Source organism: Zootermopsis nevadensis, unplaced genomic scaffold (genome assembly GCF_977971745.1).
Source record: "Zootermopsis nevadensis isolate Lab colony 2312 unplaced genomic scaffold, Znev_1.0 Znev_ptg000024l, whole genome shotgun sequence".
NCBI lineage: Eukaryota > Metazoa > Arthropoda > Insecta > Blattodea > Termopsidae > Zootermopsis > Zootermopsis nevadensis.
Genome location: NW_028259156.1, coordinates 484,820 through 497,573, shown reverse-complemented (window position 1 = coordinate 497,573; position 12,754 = coordinate 484,820). Strand labels below are relative to the sequence as shown.

Genomic DNA, 12,754 nt, shown 5'->3' with positions numbered 1-12,754 from the left:
TGTAACTCGCAATGTCTTTCGCTGTGCGAGATTTCAGATCGTGGTTTTCTTGGCTGTCATTAGCAGCATTTTGTAAGGCCCTTGTTTCTCCATCTTCAGAACAGAATATTCGTCGGAAACGATAGTAATAATACCACATGATATAACAACACAGAAGCCCACAACCTGAATCATTTGAATACACTTAATGTTAATTTATCTGAGAATAACAAAATTAATAATGTTAACGATAATAATCTAAGACTGGGGATGTATTCCTCGTGTTTTTGTACACTTTAGTGGCATTTATTGTTTTATTCCATACAGAATTCTGTTTTCAACACAAGGCAGTTCTTTCTGGAAGTTAGCTGAAGTACGGCGGACGAATATCTGATTAAAAATTCCAAGAAATTTTGCAAATAATTAGTAATGAAACTCGATTCAGAGTTTAGCTGTGAATCGGATCGTGTCAAGGCGACGCACGTTTCGAATTTACAGATTTGGTTTTATTTCAGTTAATACTCACCTTAGCGAAGAAGGTTTTTCAAAATCTTGTGTATATTTATTAATCACATGTATAATATACCAAAAAGTGCTCTTGAGAAAATGTATAACTAATCAGTCCACGTTCATGCAATGTAACATTTACGTGGGCCCAGTACAACGAAAAAATGTGTCACTAATAAGTTTAATCGAAATCTGTTGTATAGTTTCGTAGTTATAACACGTGGACCTGCGGACAGCGCCGTTCATAACGCAGTCAAACTGGACGCAGTAGATTTTGTTTATAAACTCTGTTACTAGGGGCTGCATTCGACATAGCTTTTCAGCAGTTCAGTTTCTAAAATCGATAATCGTATCCCTAAACTCATTCTGGCAAGTTAATTAGGAACGAGATGCCAGGTGGTGTTCGACATTGAACACTCTTTGCACTCGTTGAAAAGACGACTGACGAACTGGAGCGAGCAGGTCACAAAATGACACGACCTTCGTGGGATGTTGCGGAGTCAGAGCGACACGTGTGTTTATTAACCGTGTCAGATTTTATTGAATTGCAACCATCAATAAATACTTTAATATGGATTGGTGAATTGGTTAGTAAATTTGGGTGAATTCAATTGCACATGCTTTATAATAAACGTTTTAACATTTTTATTTTTCCTAGTCATTTGCTGAATCTCTTGGTACGTTAATACATATTAAAGTATTATTAATTGTCCGTCATCGTAACAAATAATATATGAACATAAAAAAGTCAAGAGGAGAATGGATCAAACAAGTATCTACTTCTAGGAGTCTCCGAGGTTGTGATACGGGCGGTAAGCACCTGACAGAAACTTTAAAAAAAATTTACAGATTCCCTGAAGAGCTGACATATTTTCTTGTTCTATCAATAAAAATCTTTTCGTATTTTCACTATCAACATAAGAATCTAATCCCGGAAAACTCTGTCACTATAAAGTAAACGAGGTGCTGATCATGAAGTCTGTAAGCCTGTGACCTCTCTTTTACGCCGTCGAAAGACTTTTCGGCATTATTTAAATCCATATTCAGTAATCACCAAAATAAAGGCGCCTTACCTAAATTAAGCGATCTTTACACTTCACAAGACATGCTTCAGAGTTGTTCCACATTGTCCTCTACGTAACTAAATCGAATTTGGATTTGAAATTTTCACAGCGGCTAGTCCGAAGTTGGCTCTCTACCAGACTACGCGACCCAACAACCCAGGAGACAGCCATCTTCAAATTTAAATTGGTTTATAAGACTACAAGTGTTCCATTTTGAAAAATTTCGCTCTTACAGAATAAACAGTCTTCATGAAAAACCGGGTTAAATTACTGACAATGGATTCCGTATTGAATTAATTGATTTCGCGTTGTTACATACTTAACTATGCACATAATATACCATGGATTATATTCCGAAGTCCTCCGATTCATAGAAAATTATCATTAGGTTGACTAATGACCACGCAGTTTTACATGTATTACGCTAACCAATTTAAATGTGGAGAGGGCATCTATTCACTTGCTCCTAAAGTCTTCAGTTTGTTAGTTTGTTTGGAAGAAGCGAATTAATTACATTTTAATGGGCCAGGCCTCTCGCGTGATCCGAGCCGAGTAGTGATTGGATATTGTTTGTATCATTCGTTTTACTGAGCCGACCTTAATTGGGCCTTTCTTGTCATGCCCAAAATGATCAGCCGTACCTGGGGATTTGACGAGGCTCGTAGCTAAAATGCGTCGTTAGGAGACAATTAATCTGTGTGCACTGGCATTCTGTCTGATGAACAAATAATTGCTGCTGTAACTCCAAACCACTTTTATTGAACTTCCGTTCACTGATCGTATAAGTAACAAAAATTTGTTTTGCTTGTGTGTGAGTGGTTGGTATCCGCGGAGGATTCGTACAAGAAATTACGACCACTGATCACAAATTTAAGAGCACAAAATGCTCTTTAATTATTACAAAATGTAGCGCTCCTCGCCGACCTTTCGTTCTAATAACTCTAAACATGTTCGTGAAAATAGTTGAGTTATAAAGTATTTCGGGTGCTTTATCTAATTCCATCTTCAGGTTTTGACTTGTTGTCCTCTACATAATAACAACCAACGATGTGGAACTTGATTGGTGATCTGTTTCCTCGTTTTGTTGAGTGTCGCCTATTTAAATTTCCATGTTATTCTGTTCTCTTCTTTGTGGGTTAATTCTATCCGATGCTTCTCATTTCAAGCGCGTTCTGATGTTTGGGGCTTAGAAGTTCGTGGTTCGTTATTCTCGTGTGATATGTCTCTGATCAGTGGAGTTTGGTTTCTGCCTATTGCTGAGAATTTGTTAATGATTGCTGTTTGTTCCCTGCGCCTTCTTCTGTCTGTCTCTTCCTTTGTGCTCTACTGGAGGTGATAGAGACATTCAGCTGTTCACTACTAGTGTCTCTTCGATTGGGGCCGGGATATCGATACTCAGTGCCTAATTTGTGTTGGGATAGATTATGTTAGGTTATGTTGGATTAGGTTAGATTCGGTTGGGTTAGGTTAATTTGGGTTAGTTTAGGTTTGGTTAGTTTAGGACAGGTCGGATCAGTAAGGGAAGGTCGTATAGTACCAGATACCTAAGGCTTTCGGGGCGGGGGGAGGAATGTGTAATGTGAAGTTAAAACATTTTATTAATTTTCACAAATTTGAATTTTTTCTTCCTGAAACATGTATTTTGCACAAAACAAAGTGTCGAAAAAGTAAAGAAAAATGTGTTTAAAAAATTGTTTTACGTTTTCGACATTACAAAAATTGTCGTCAAGTTTCGGACACTGCTTTACTTATAATGTTTTTCTTAGTTTTGATAGAAACTTTCAGTTCTTAAGAATCTTAACGTCTTTTGCAGGAATCACATTTGTAATGTGACATATTTCCCTTTGTGTCGGCTCAGTTTTCGTGCGCCCAACCACCACAAGAAAGACATTTATCCAGCCCTAGTCAAAAATTTCTGACCAGATGATCCACGCTGTTGTAGGTCTTCTATTGCCTGAGTAGTTCTTCCTCCAACTCATCATTGAAATTTCTCCGAAACCAACCGATGTCGGGTGACATTTTCACCATTCTCCCTTCTTGCAATGTTGTTAGTCTATCTCCAAGAGAAATTACGGGGACTGAAAAAGTATCTGTTGCTTCCCTTACCGACGTCTCCTTATTCCTAACCTTATCTATAGCAAGTTTCATTTCATCTTCTGTCCATTGTCTTTTTTTTCCATTGGGCTCGCCGTTTTTGATTCTAATAGCAAATCTAATTTTAATCCCTGAAACAAAATAAAGGAACGCCAAAACCAGTTATCTCTCCAATAGTAAATACAATGTAATTATCAGTGGTAAAAACATAAGCAAACTAAATTGTATTTATTCTTAAATAATATTTTCGAGAATTGTTTGTCCGGTACTACCAGAAACCACCTGTTCGATATTAGACGACAGACGCGTACATCCAGTGCCTCCTGCTGGAACAAAATCATTCTACACGTGCAGTCTGTAGTTGGTACAACAAAATTAAAATAATTGAGTGATTGTTTCACTTACCAGAATTAGTTGATACGGCATTCCAAAAATAAACAATGTAGCTCAAAATTTGTACAAATTGAAAGATTCACTGTCAGCGGCTGACCGGCTCAACGGATTTACTCCAACTAAGGACCAACTAGCGACGTTTCGGAAAAGTAAGCACTGTCCGATATTGGACCTTCCCCTACTTTAGTAAGGTACTAATCGTTCACGCACCTGATCGATTTGACGAGCCTCAAGTGCATACAGCAGAGCCCTTCGTCCAGGAACCGAGACTTAGCGAAGTTGAAAATGCAATTGGGAAATTAAAATGATATAAACCTCCAGGCGTCGACTCAATTCCGGCGAAACTGGTCCATGCAGGTGGCAGCACACTGCACTCAGAGACACACAAGCTTCTGGTCCCGATTTGGAACCAGGAAGTAATACCACAACAGCCGGAAGATTCGGTTGTTGAACTTCCGAGGTAAGATGGGCTTTAGGGCGGTAGGAATCGATGGAGCGAACTGGATTCAGCTGGCTCAGGATAGAGTGCGGCGGCGGGCTTTTGTAAACACAGCGATGAACCGTCGAGTTCCACAAAGAAAGTGGGCAATTCTTTGACGAGCAGAGTGTACAATCGACTTTTGAAAGAATTTCCTGCTGCAAATAGTGAGTGGGCGAGTGATGCGAACCATGGTACTTGGAGCAAAATAATTGTACCATTGCACTTTCTTTAACTATGAAGGAGTCAATGGGCGATGTTGCGAGTTCTGTTTCCTGTAATGGGTTGAAGCTACGTGACTCAGCTACGGGGTCCTCTCCAGGCCTCTGTTAGCTCCTGGAAGTTAATTTTTACAGAGCAGTGCCCCAGAGAACCTAACCTTGTCCCGCATGGCGTCAGTATCTCTTCACACGCATGCGCAACCCAGAAGCAAACAGATAGACTATTTCCCCCTGATGAGGATCGTCTAGACTGTCCGCGGTACAGGGGAGTAGAAGTTGCCGCATGAACAAGGCGATACCGTCTATGTTAATCCTTAGTTAGAGACACACAAAAACCTTTGTGAGGAAGGCTCTTTGTTTCTTAGGCGTTATCAAATATAAATTACCTGGAACGCGATTCTGGTTAGAACAAATGAATACCGCTAAATAATTTCAGGTTCTGAAAACGTATTTCTGTGTTTTCGACGTTCTGGCGAGCGTACAATTTAGTGGCCCATTTGTACTCGTTAAAATTCGTGTTTCTTTATAGATTTATCAGATTCGATGTCGTCGAAATTTAGCTCTGCAGAATGTGCGTGTCTGTTCCCCGCAAATTTGCACCCTCTGCGTTCTAACTGTTCCTTGTCACCATCAGATCGGAATCCGGTTGAGCCCGTTGATTTGCTTCATGTAATCATTTCTTCGGAGGTTTCCCTTGAAACAGATGAATCATTTTGTTTATTGTACAGAGAGCACCAACTGTCCGTAAAATCAGGCCTAATTACGCGTTGTAGTTGGTACGATGCTACTTCAGAAACAAAAGTTTTTCGATTACATAGCTCCTCCCGCGAGCATGTTGCCATCTTTGATTGTACGATTTTAAAGTCTAGGCCTATAACTCGAGGTGGCCTCTACTAACATAATATTCACACCAAGTTTTACAAAAATACGTCATTTGATTTGTTGGTTACGTAAGCAAACTGGAGCGATGCTTTAAGAACCGGCTTCCCGTTTAAACCGACGAAAAATCTGGGCTACACGAATCGTGCAATTTAGTGTTGTGTAAACGAACTTCTTGAGTGGCTGAGCGACTGTTAGCTTTTCAGGAAGGATTCGGCTCCACTGAGTATATAACTGAGTGTAACCAAACCAAACAGCGCACATTCAACCAACTTTCTGGCTGTTTTGAAGTCACGAATGTTAATTGGTTGCTTCAGTTGGGCTGTAGACTGCCCCATAGCCCCATAGATGGTTCTGTAAAACCGTGAAGTCCATGGGACGGCGATGAAGTCTGTGAGCCGCTGGGCTCTTCGCCGTTTCGTCTTTGTCTCTGTTCAGTGGCTGCAGTAGAAACGGTTCTAGAACTGATTTAACGTTCAGTAACTCCGTATTTTATCAACAGAGTGTATTTATTTGTCCCACGTGACTTTCATAATTAACAGCGGTCATTTCCCTAAACACCAATAAGCAATCTGTCGTACTAATTAAAACTCAGTGTTTTATTTCAGGTAGGTACTGACTTTGTAGATGTAATTTAAAATAACTTCAGGGTTGAAAGCCATTCCGTTATGGTTTCCAGCACATAAACTTCGTCGATAAACTTCCATTTTACATCTTCTGCATATGGAACACGCGTTCGGCATTCGCATGACGATCAAACCTTCTCATTAATTCCTCTCTGTGTCTCGGACCGAGTTTGCTCACGTTCAGTGACAGGCTGTACTAGTGATTTCGTTTCTCGTTGAAGATTATTGTCACGTACGGGGGCTTCAGTCTCATGAAGATGGTAACTTTTACTTCCTTGACCGAAATGTGTTAGGTAAATGCACAAATAATACCACAGTAAACCTGAGGTCTTAACGCTCCAGTAGACGAATAGAGTGACCTTTGCCTTGTGTTTATCGGAGCCGGGAAAGGTCCCGTGTTTAGATGATTAAAACTTGAAAGTGTTCTGAAAGCCATTTCAGCCCGCATCGCGCATACGTCATGAATATGACAGGTGAATTTTAATACTAAAGACAGATTAGCAAGTGTCCGATTGGCCTCCGTTAGAATTCGTGGGTGATAACAGATCTTTGACAGTCCTAGAAATTGTTCATTATAAAAGCCAGGAAATATCAGTAGAGATCATAAAGTGAAGGAGATAACTTAAGCCAGGGTGGTCCAGAATAGTTTTCGTGTTGGGCCCAAGGGTCAAGACCCCCCCTCCCCATGTCACTATTTTTGCATTGTCGTTATCATTAAAAATACTTATTCAGAAATGACAAATTACCATTGCATAAGTTGAAATATAAATTTTACTTAAATGCGCACAAACTACCACAGATTTCATGAGATGATAATGTTGCGTCATATTGTGTTGAATATATACTGGTTCAATTTTTATCAGTCTAATCACAATAAAATATTATTATTAAATATTAAAATATTATTACAATTAACATTTAAATATTAAATATTTAAAAGATGATGCTCTAATGTAAATCGAACATTTCGATAGACAGCATCATTTTAATATATTTTAAATATTTAAATGTTAATTTTAATAATATTTTAATATTTAATAATAATATTTTATTGTGATTAGACTAATAAAAATTGAACAAGTACCACAGATTTGTGTATCAGGTTTACCAACGTTTTTATTTTAACCGTTTTCTGAAGACGTGTGATTTGAGCCTGTCATGTGCGACCGATAGGACGCAAAATTTAATTCGCTGATACATTTTAATGGATAACCGCCATTATTAAATTAAATTAAATCTAGAATTTCCACAGCGAACTAACTAGATCCCTCGTGAGTCCAAAGTTGTCTTGCATTATGCTCTGTATACAGAACGCACAAACGTCAGGAATGGAGATAAATACGAAGAAAAGAATTAAGATTAGTCATGACGCTGGAACTTGTAAGCTAGCGATTTGTGTTTCAGACTCGGCTTTATCTTGCAACTTGGACGACGCGGAGAGCCACCGTTAACAACTTCCTCGTACGCTTTGAACACGGCTTTTGTTTTCACGTCAGTGATGTAAGCATGAAAATGCGGATTCTAATGACTGCTTTTACGAGAGAATAATTATCATCTGAGACTATGTAAAAGAAAAGAGATGGAATCTGAGGAGGGGAACTGGAATTGTTTGATTCTGTCTCTCTCTCTCCCCCGTTCTTTCGGATTTCGCTCGCTGATGTATGAATTATTCTAGCTACGGAACTCCCTAATTGACTTCACCCCCCCCCCACCCAGTCTTTGAAAAGCAAGGGGGAGGATTGATTTATGTCGACTGTAACTTCTCCCCGAGTGATGGAATGGAAATTGACATCGGCCCGGTAAGTCGAGTGCTCCCCCGTGATTTATGGCATTTCTTCTCGGAGTGCGACCGAACGACGCCACGGCATTTCCGTCTCGACGCCTTCCGACCGCATTTTATGCGTAAACTTTCCGTTGTTTACTTTTACGCGTGATGTGAAGCAGATTTGTCATTTGTGCTGGCTACTGCGTGATGTGTGTGCACCCTCTGTCGGTGGTTCAAATCGGGCTTACGAAATTTAAACTTTCTCCAGCTTAATTTTACGTGCTGAAAAATTCGGGTGTGAAAATGGAACCTTTAATTGCAAGTTGGCGTAGTTTGCTACGTGTACCAGTGTTTTCAGAATTCAGAGGTTAAATATTCTCATTTGCATAATTTTAAGAACAACTTGTTTGAAATTGCAACAAAAGAACTTATATTAAATTGTTTCCAAAGAAACATAATTAAATGCAATCGGAAAGTAAGGGAAGATTTTGATAGGGCTGTCAGTGTAATGGTGAGAATTAGAAGTGGGTTTTAGTACTTCCTTGAGTGAATTACGGAAATAGAGAGAGAGAAGTAGAATGAATATCGCATGAAGTGGCGTTGAGTAACAATACCAGCGACCAAGCGAGGTTTGCAATTGTGCGTTTTGAGAGCAGAAATGACTCCGCCCTTCGCTGTTTCCAGGGGCCGCTTCGACGAACGTTCAGCGCCGTAAATGTATTCGTGTTAATTTTTAGAAAGACTTTAACGTGTGCAAATCGAGGTTCTGGGAGCGGGGAAAATTGCGTTTAATGTGGGGCTGGGTGTTTACCACTGCTAGTAACTTACATCATATTTAGAGAATATTTTTGTTGGAATGCTGGCTGCACTGACTTTCGCACGACATTTTCATAGTTTCCACAATATCTGTCGGTTTGAGACAGCGTATTAAGGGCACAATAGTAACCTAACCTAACCCAACTGTGCAGACTTTATCCTGAAAATCTAATAGTGTCTCAACTTGTCAGAACATTAAATTCCGTTTGTGGAACCTGAAAGTTTAGTTCATACACAAAAAATCTCGCTTGTGATACATATCCTGAGCCAGATTAATCCATCCCACGCTAATTTTATAATAATTTTAGTAATATTTTCCCCATCTGCACCTTGGTGTCTCAATAGGTCTCTTCCCTTCAGCTTCTCCTCGCAAAATGTATCCATTGGTAATTTCTCCAATGCATTCTACATGCCCTGAATGTTTCACATCGCTGTTGTTCGTTCTCCTTGTCTAAGTCGCGAAAGTGTTTCGAGGGACTGGAATGGACAGAGAAATGACGAAAATGTTGATAGGAAAAGGTTGGGGGGGAGGGGGGGTAAATGAAAGCCCCCGAAGGGGTTGGTCATAAAAGCGAAAGGCATCGGCCCGACCAGGTCACTCATTTACCGAACGAGAACATTATTACACGACCCTTTCATATCGGAGATGACTTCTAATTTTATAACACAGGGGACAGAGCACAGGTAACATTGATTTACGGCGACTTAAATTTACATTATAAGTAGAACAAAGCGCGTTAAATTGCTTAGACATGTTAGTTCTGACAACTGCAAACAATTATCGTCGTCAGACATTATTTGCACAAAATATAACAATTGTTTTTCGTGGGAAAGAGTTAACAGATTTACACTGTTGACAAAACACGTCACAGGCTCACATTCTTCTTTTTGTAACAAAGATTTGTCACATAATTTTTAATTAAAAATACAGATCTTCTCATTTTTGCATTCAGGTTGAAACATAAAATAAATCTTAACAATGATCTAAAACTTTGTCTTAATTATTTTCATTTATATTTGAATTTACATATTTTTAGAAGGAAGATTCTGGTTGGCCGTAGAGTGCAGGCAATTTGGTTAAAAAGTGCACTTTTCAGAAAATAAACTTTTTCCTGGACCTCGCGATAAAATAGTAAGGTCATAATATTTTAATGAGTGCTACAGTCCGTGCGTATATAATGTTTGTTTTAAAACCTTTTTAATGCTGTGAAAAATATATGAGATTTCCATAAAATAATCTATTTTTGGATAACGCTTCAGTACATAATCACCAGTTGCCTAGACGACGACAGATAGAATATTGATAAAAAAAAAACCCGGATGTTTCAGTACAAAATTAAATGAAAGACACGGAAGGTTCGTGGAAGGAAAATGAAATTTTAGAGAGTTCTGTGACACGCGGAGGGATATTGTAATTCTTGGTCATCAGCTTCAAGTTTGCTAAGTTTTGAGGGCGTTGAAGTTCCTTGCGGTAATTAGAATATTTCCTGGAGTTTCTTTGGCCTGTCTTGGTCGTTCGCCTTTCCATACGGATTACTTGCATTTTGAGGGTTATTCTTTGTCCTCAAGTCGACGATCTCACTTTCTTGAGAATGGTATTCAAGAAATTTCTGTCCGGAACCTGAATGTCTCTCTCCGGCGTAAAGATCACCGTAGCTGGACCAGTTCTGTCGAGTCAACCTCAAAACCTCTTTGTCCACTATCCTCTTCAATTGTCTTTTGTTGTATGTACCGGATCGTGTCTGAGGTCGTGGAAAGAGAGCAGTTTCGAATTAATTGGGCGCATCCTCACGTGCATAAAAGCAAAATTTGTCTTCAGTTATTGCTTAATACGTACGTTGTAATCGTGTATAGTTGATAAACTGCCATTAAATTAACTAACGAAGAAGAAGATGATGCAGAATTGGTGTTTTTGCCCTATGGAGTTGGTACAACTCATTTCAATGAAATACCTGGATTGTGCGAATCGTGAGGTTGGTAGCAGACACCAACGTCGTGGGAAAACGGAAATTAAGCCAGAACCTTAAATATTGACTTGAACTATAAATGAGTTTGTGGTGCAACATAAATTTGTACAGGGTGTTCATAAATTATCTTTACAACTTTACTCGTGAGTAGAATCTTTATGACCCACTGAACATTCATCTGTGGCAGAAACTCTCATCGAAGTTGCTTTCGGCATGAGCGCCATTTGTAACACCACTAAACACTGCGTGTTGCAGCCATGCGCGGAGTCGGAAGAATTCCGAGAGCAGCAATGTTCTGCCTATAACAGCGTGCCGTACGAGGGAGCTCTTTTGCAGTGGACGGCTCATCAAGACGACGCCGAGCCTTGTGCTCTGGCGTGCCGAGGACGCCCTGCGGGTGAGCCTGTCACACAGGAGGAGCCGATCGTCGTGCAACTGGCACCAAAGGTTCAAGACGGAACTCGCTGTCGGCCCGGCAGTCTGGACATGTGTATCAACGGGAAGTGCCAGGTGAGTGGAAAGTTCCAGCCTTTTCTCTTATCCCCTCGAGACTTCGCTTCTCACATTGAGGATAAGGTGGACGAAGCTTTACTCTTTTGTTATCATATGAAAGTGATTTCCAGCTTTCAAGAAATAATTACATCGATTCATTTTAGATCGCAAGGTTACACATTGTAACAGATGTCCTGAACAATGTAAGACGCCAGTCGAAACAGTTCCGTGCCTGGTAACAGACGTGCGCCATTGTTATGGAACCTCAGAATCTGCGCATTATTACTGAGAACGCCTTAAGTTCCCGAGAATTAAGTAAGTTAAGTTGCAACACCTTTGTCCTTTCTGACGAAGATCACCAGAAACGTTCCGGAAAGTTCTCTCTGCTTTCGGACTGAGACAAAGTCGGAATATTTCATAAAGATGAACCACCTTCTCATTGCAGAAACATTGCCCGTAATACATTCAGTGGTCTGTTTCGTAGGGGGGGGGGTGTGGTTGTAAAGTGGCCTTTGAAATCACCGGACTTCACATCCTTCGCCAGCGTAGATTAACTCAGTATACGGATCTCTACGTCTCTTAAAACAGATTCTGAGTAGTGTTTGGGTAAAATCTCGTATCTGCTAGATGTCGGAGGCTCAATGAAATTTTATGAACTCGGCAAATTACTGAGAGATGTTTCGGGTCTTTTCCTCAGTGTGGATAATGACTCAGAAAGTTGGCATCGAAAATTCATGGAGCGTCTTTCTGGAAACCGTTCCCATGTCACATCTGACAATTGAGCTTTTTGGGTTCGTGAGCCTGTGTTTGAGTTTTTGTGTGTTTCAGCGAGTGGGCTGCGACCTGAAGATCGGATCAGCGAAGAAGGTAGACGCGTGCGGCGTGTGTGGTGGCGATGGGCTCTCCTGTGCGCGGCCTTTGTACCACTGGGAGGACGCCGACATGTCGCTGTGCTCTACTACCTGCGGCGGAGGTCAGTTCAAACCCAGAGCTTTCCTTCAATTTCCGCGTCATTCTCGTTCTTAAGAATATCCAATACGTGACGCGTGGCGTCTATCGCCTCCTCGCCTTGACTTCCGTTTGGCAAGAATTGTTTCTTGTTCTTTCAACCGACGCGACACTGTTACGTATTGCACGGTTTTAAAAAAAAGTTGACAAAGCTTCCGCACAGATTCCAAAGAAAGATGACCCAACTCGGTTTGATTTTCCGTTCACGAAGACAAGTCGCTCGGCGTCGGATTGAGTTTGTGGTCTTTCCTTAAAGAGAAGACGACGAATTGTTTGTTGATTGTATCGCGGGTCACGTCTGGAGTTCGCGGTCCTCTTTCGGATGCTGCAGAGTTGCTGCTATCCGAGCACGCCCCAGCGGTTCTGATCTGGCCGCCGTCCAGACCGCGAAATTACCAGACGCGGTCACCGCAGTTTCGTGGAGACGATTCGCTGTCTTTGTCATCAGTTTTTGTAAGCCGACGA

The 12,754-nt window shown here is 40.6% G+C and overlaps 1 protein-coding gene across 6 annotated transcripts in view; it reads left to right on the top strand.

The window, feature by feature from the left end:
* Window positions 1-12,754, top strand: part of nolo (ADAMTS-like no long nerve cord) — a 94,268-nt gene that overhangs the window by 26,743 nt on the left and 54,771 nt on the right. For all 6 annotated transcript variants that reach the window (XM_087355461.1, XM_087355460.1, XM_087355458.1 and 3 more), the window contains exons 4-5: window positions 11,045-11,299; window positions 12,110-12,254. In XM_087355461.1, the coding sequence (XP_087211587.1) occupies window positions 11,045-11,299; window positions 12,110-12,254 (400 nt within the window). The remainder of the gene's footprint in view (window positions 1-11,044; window positions 11,300-12,109; window positions 12,255-12,754) is intronic.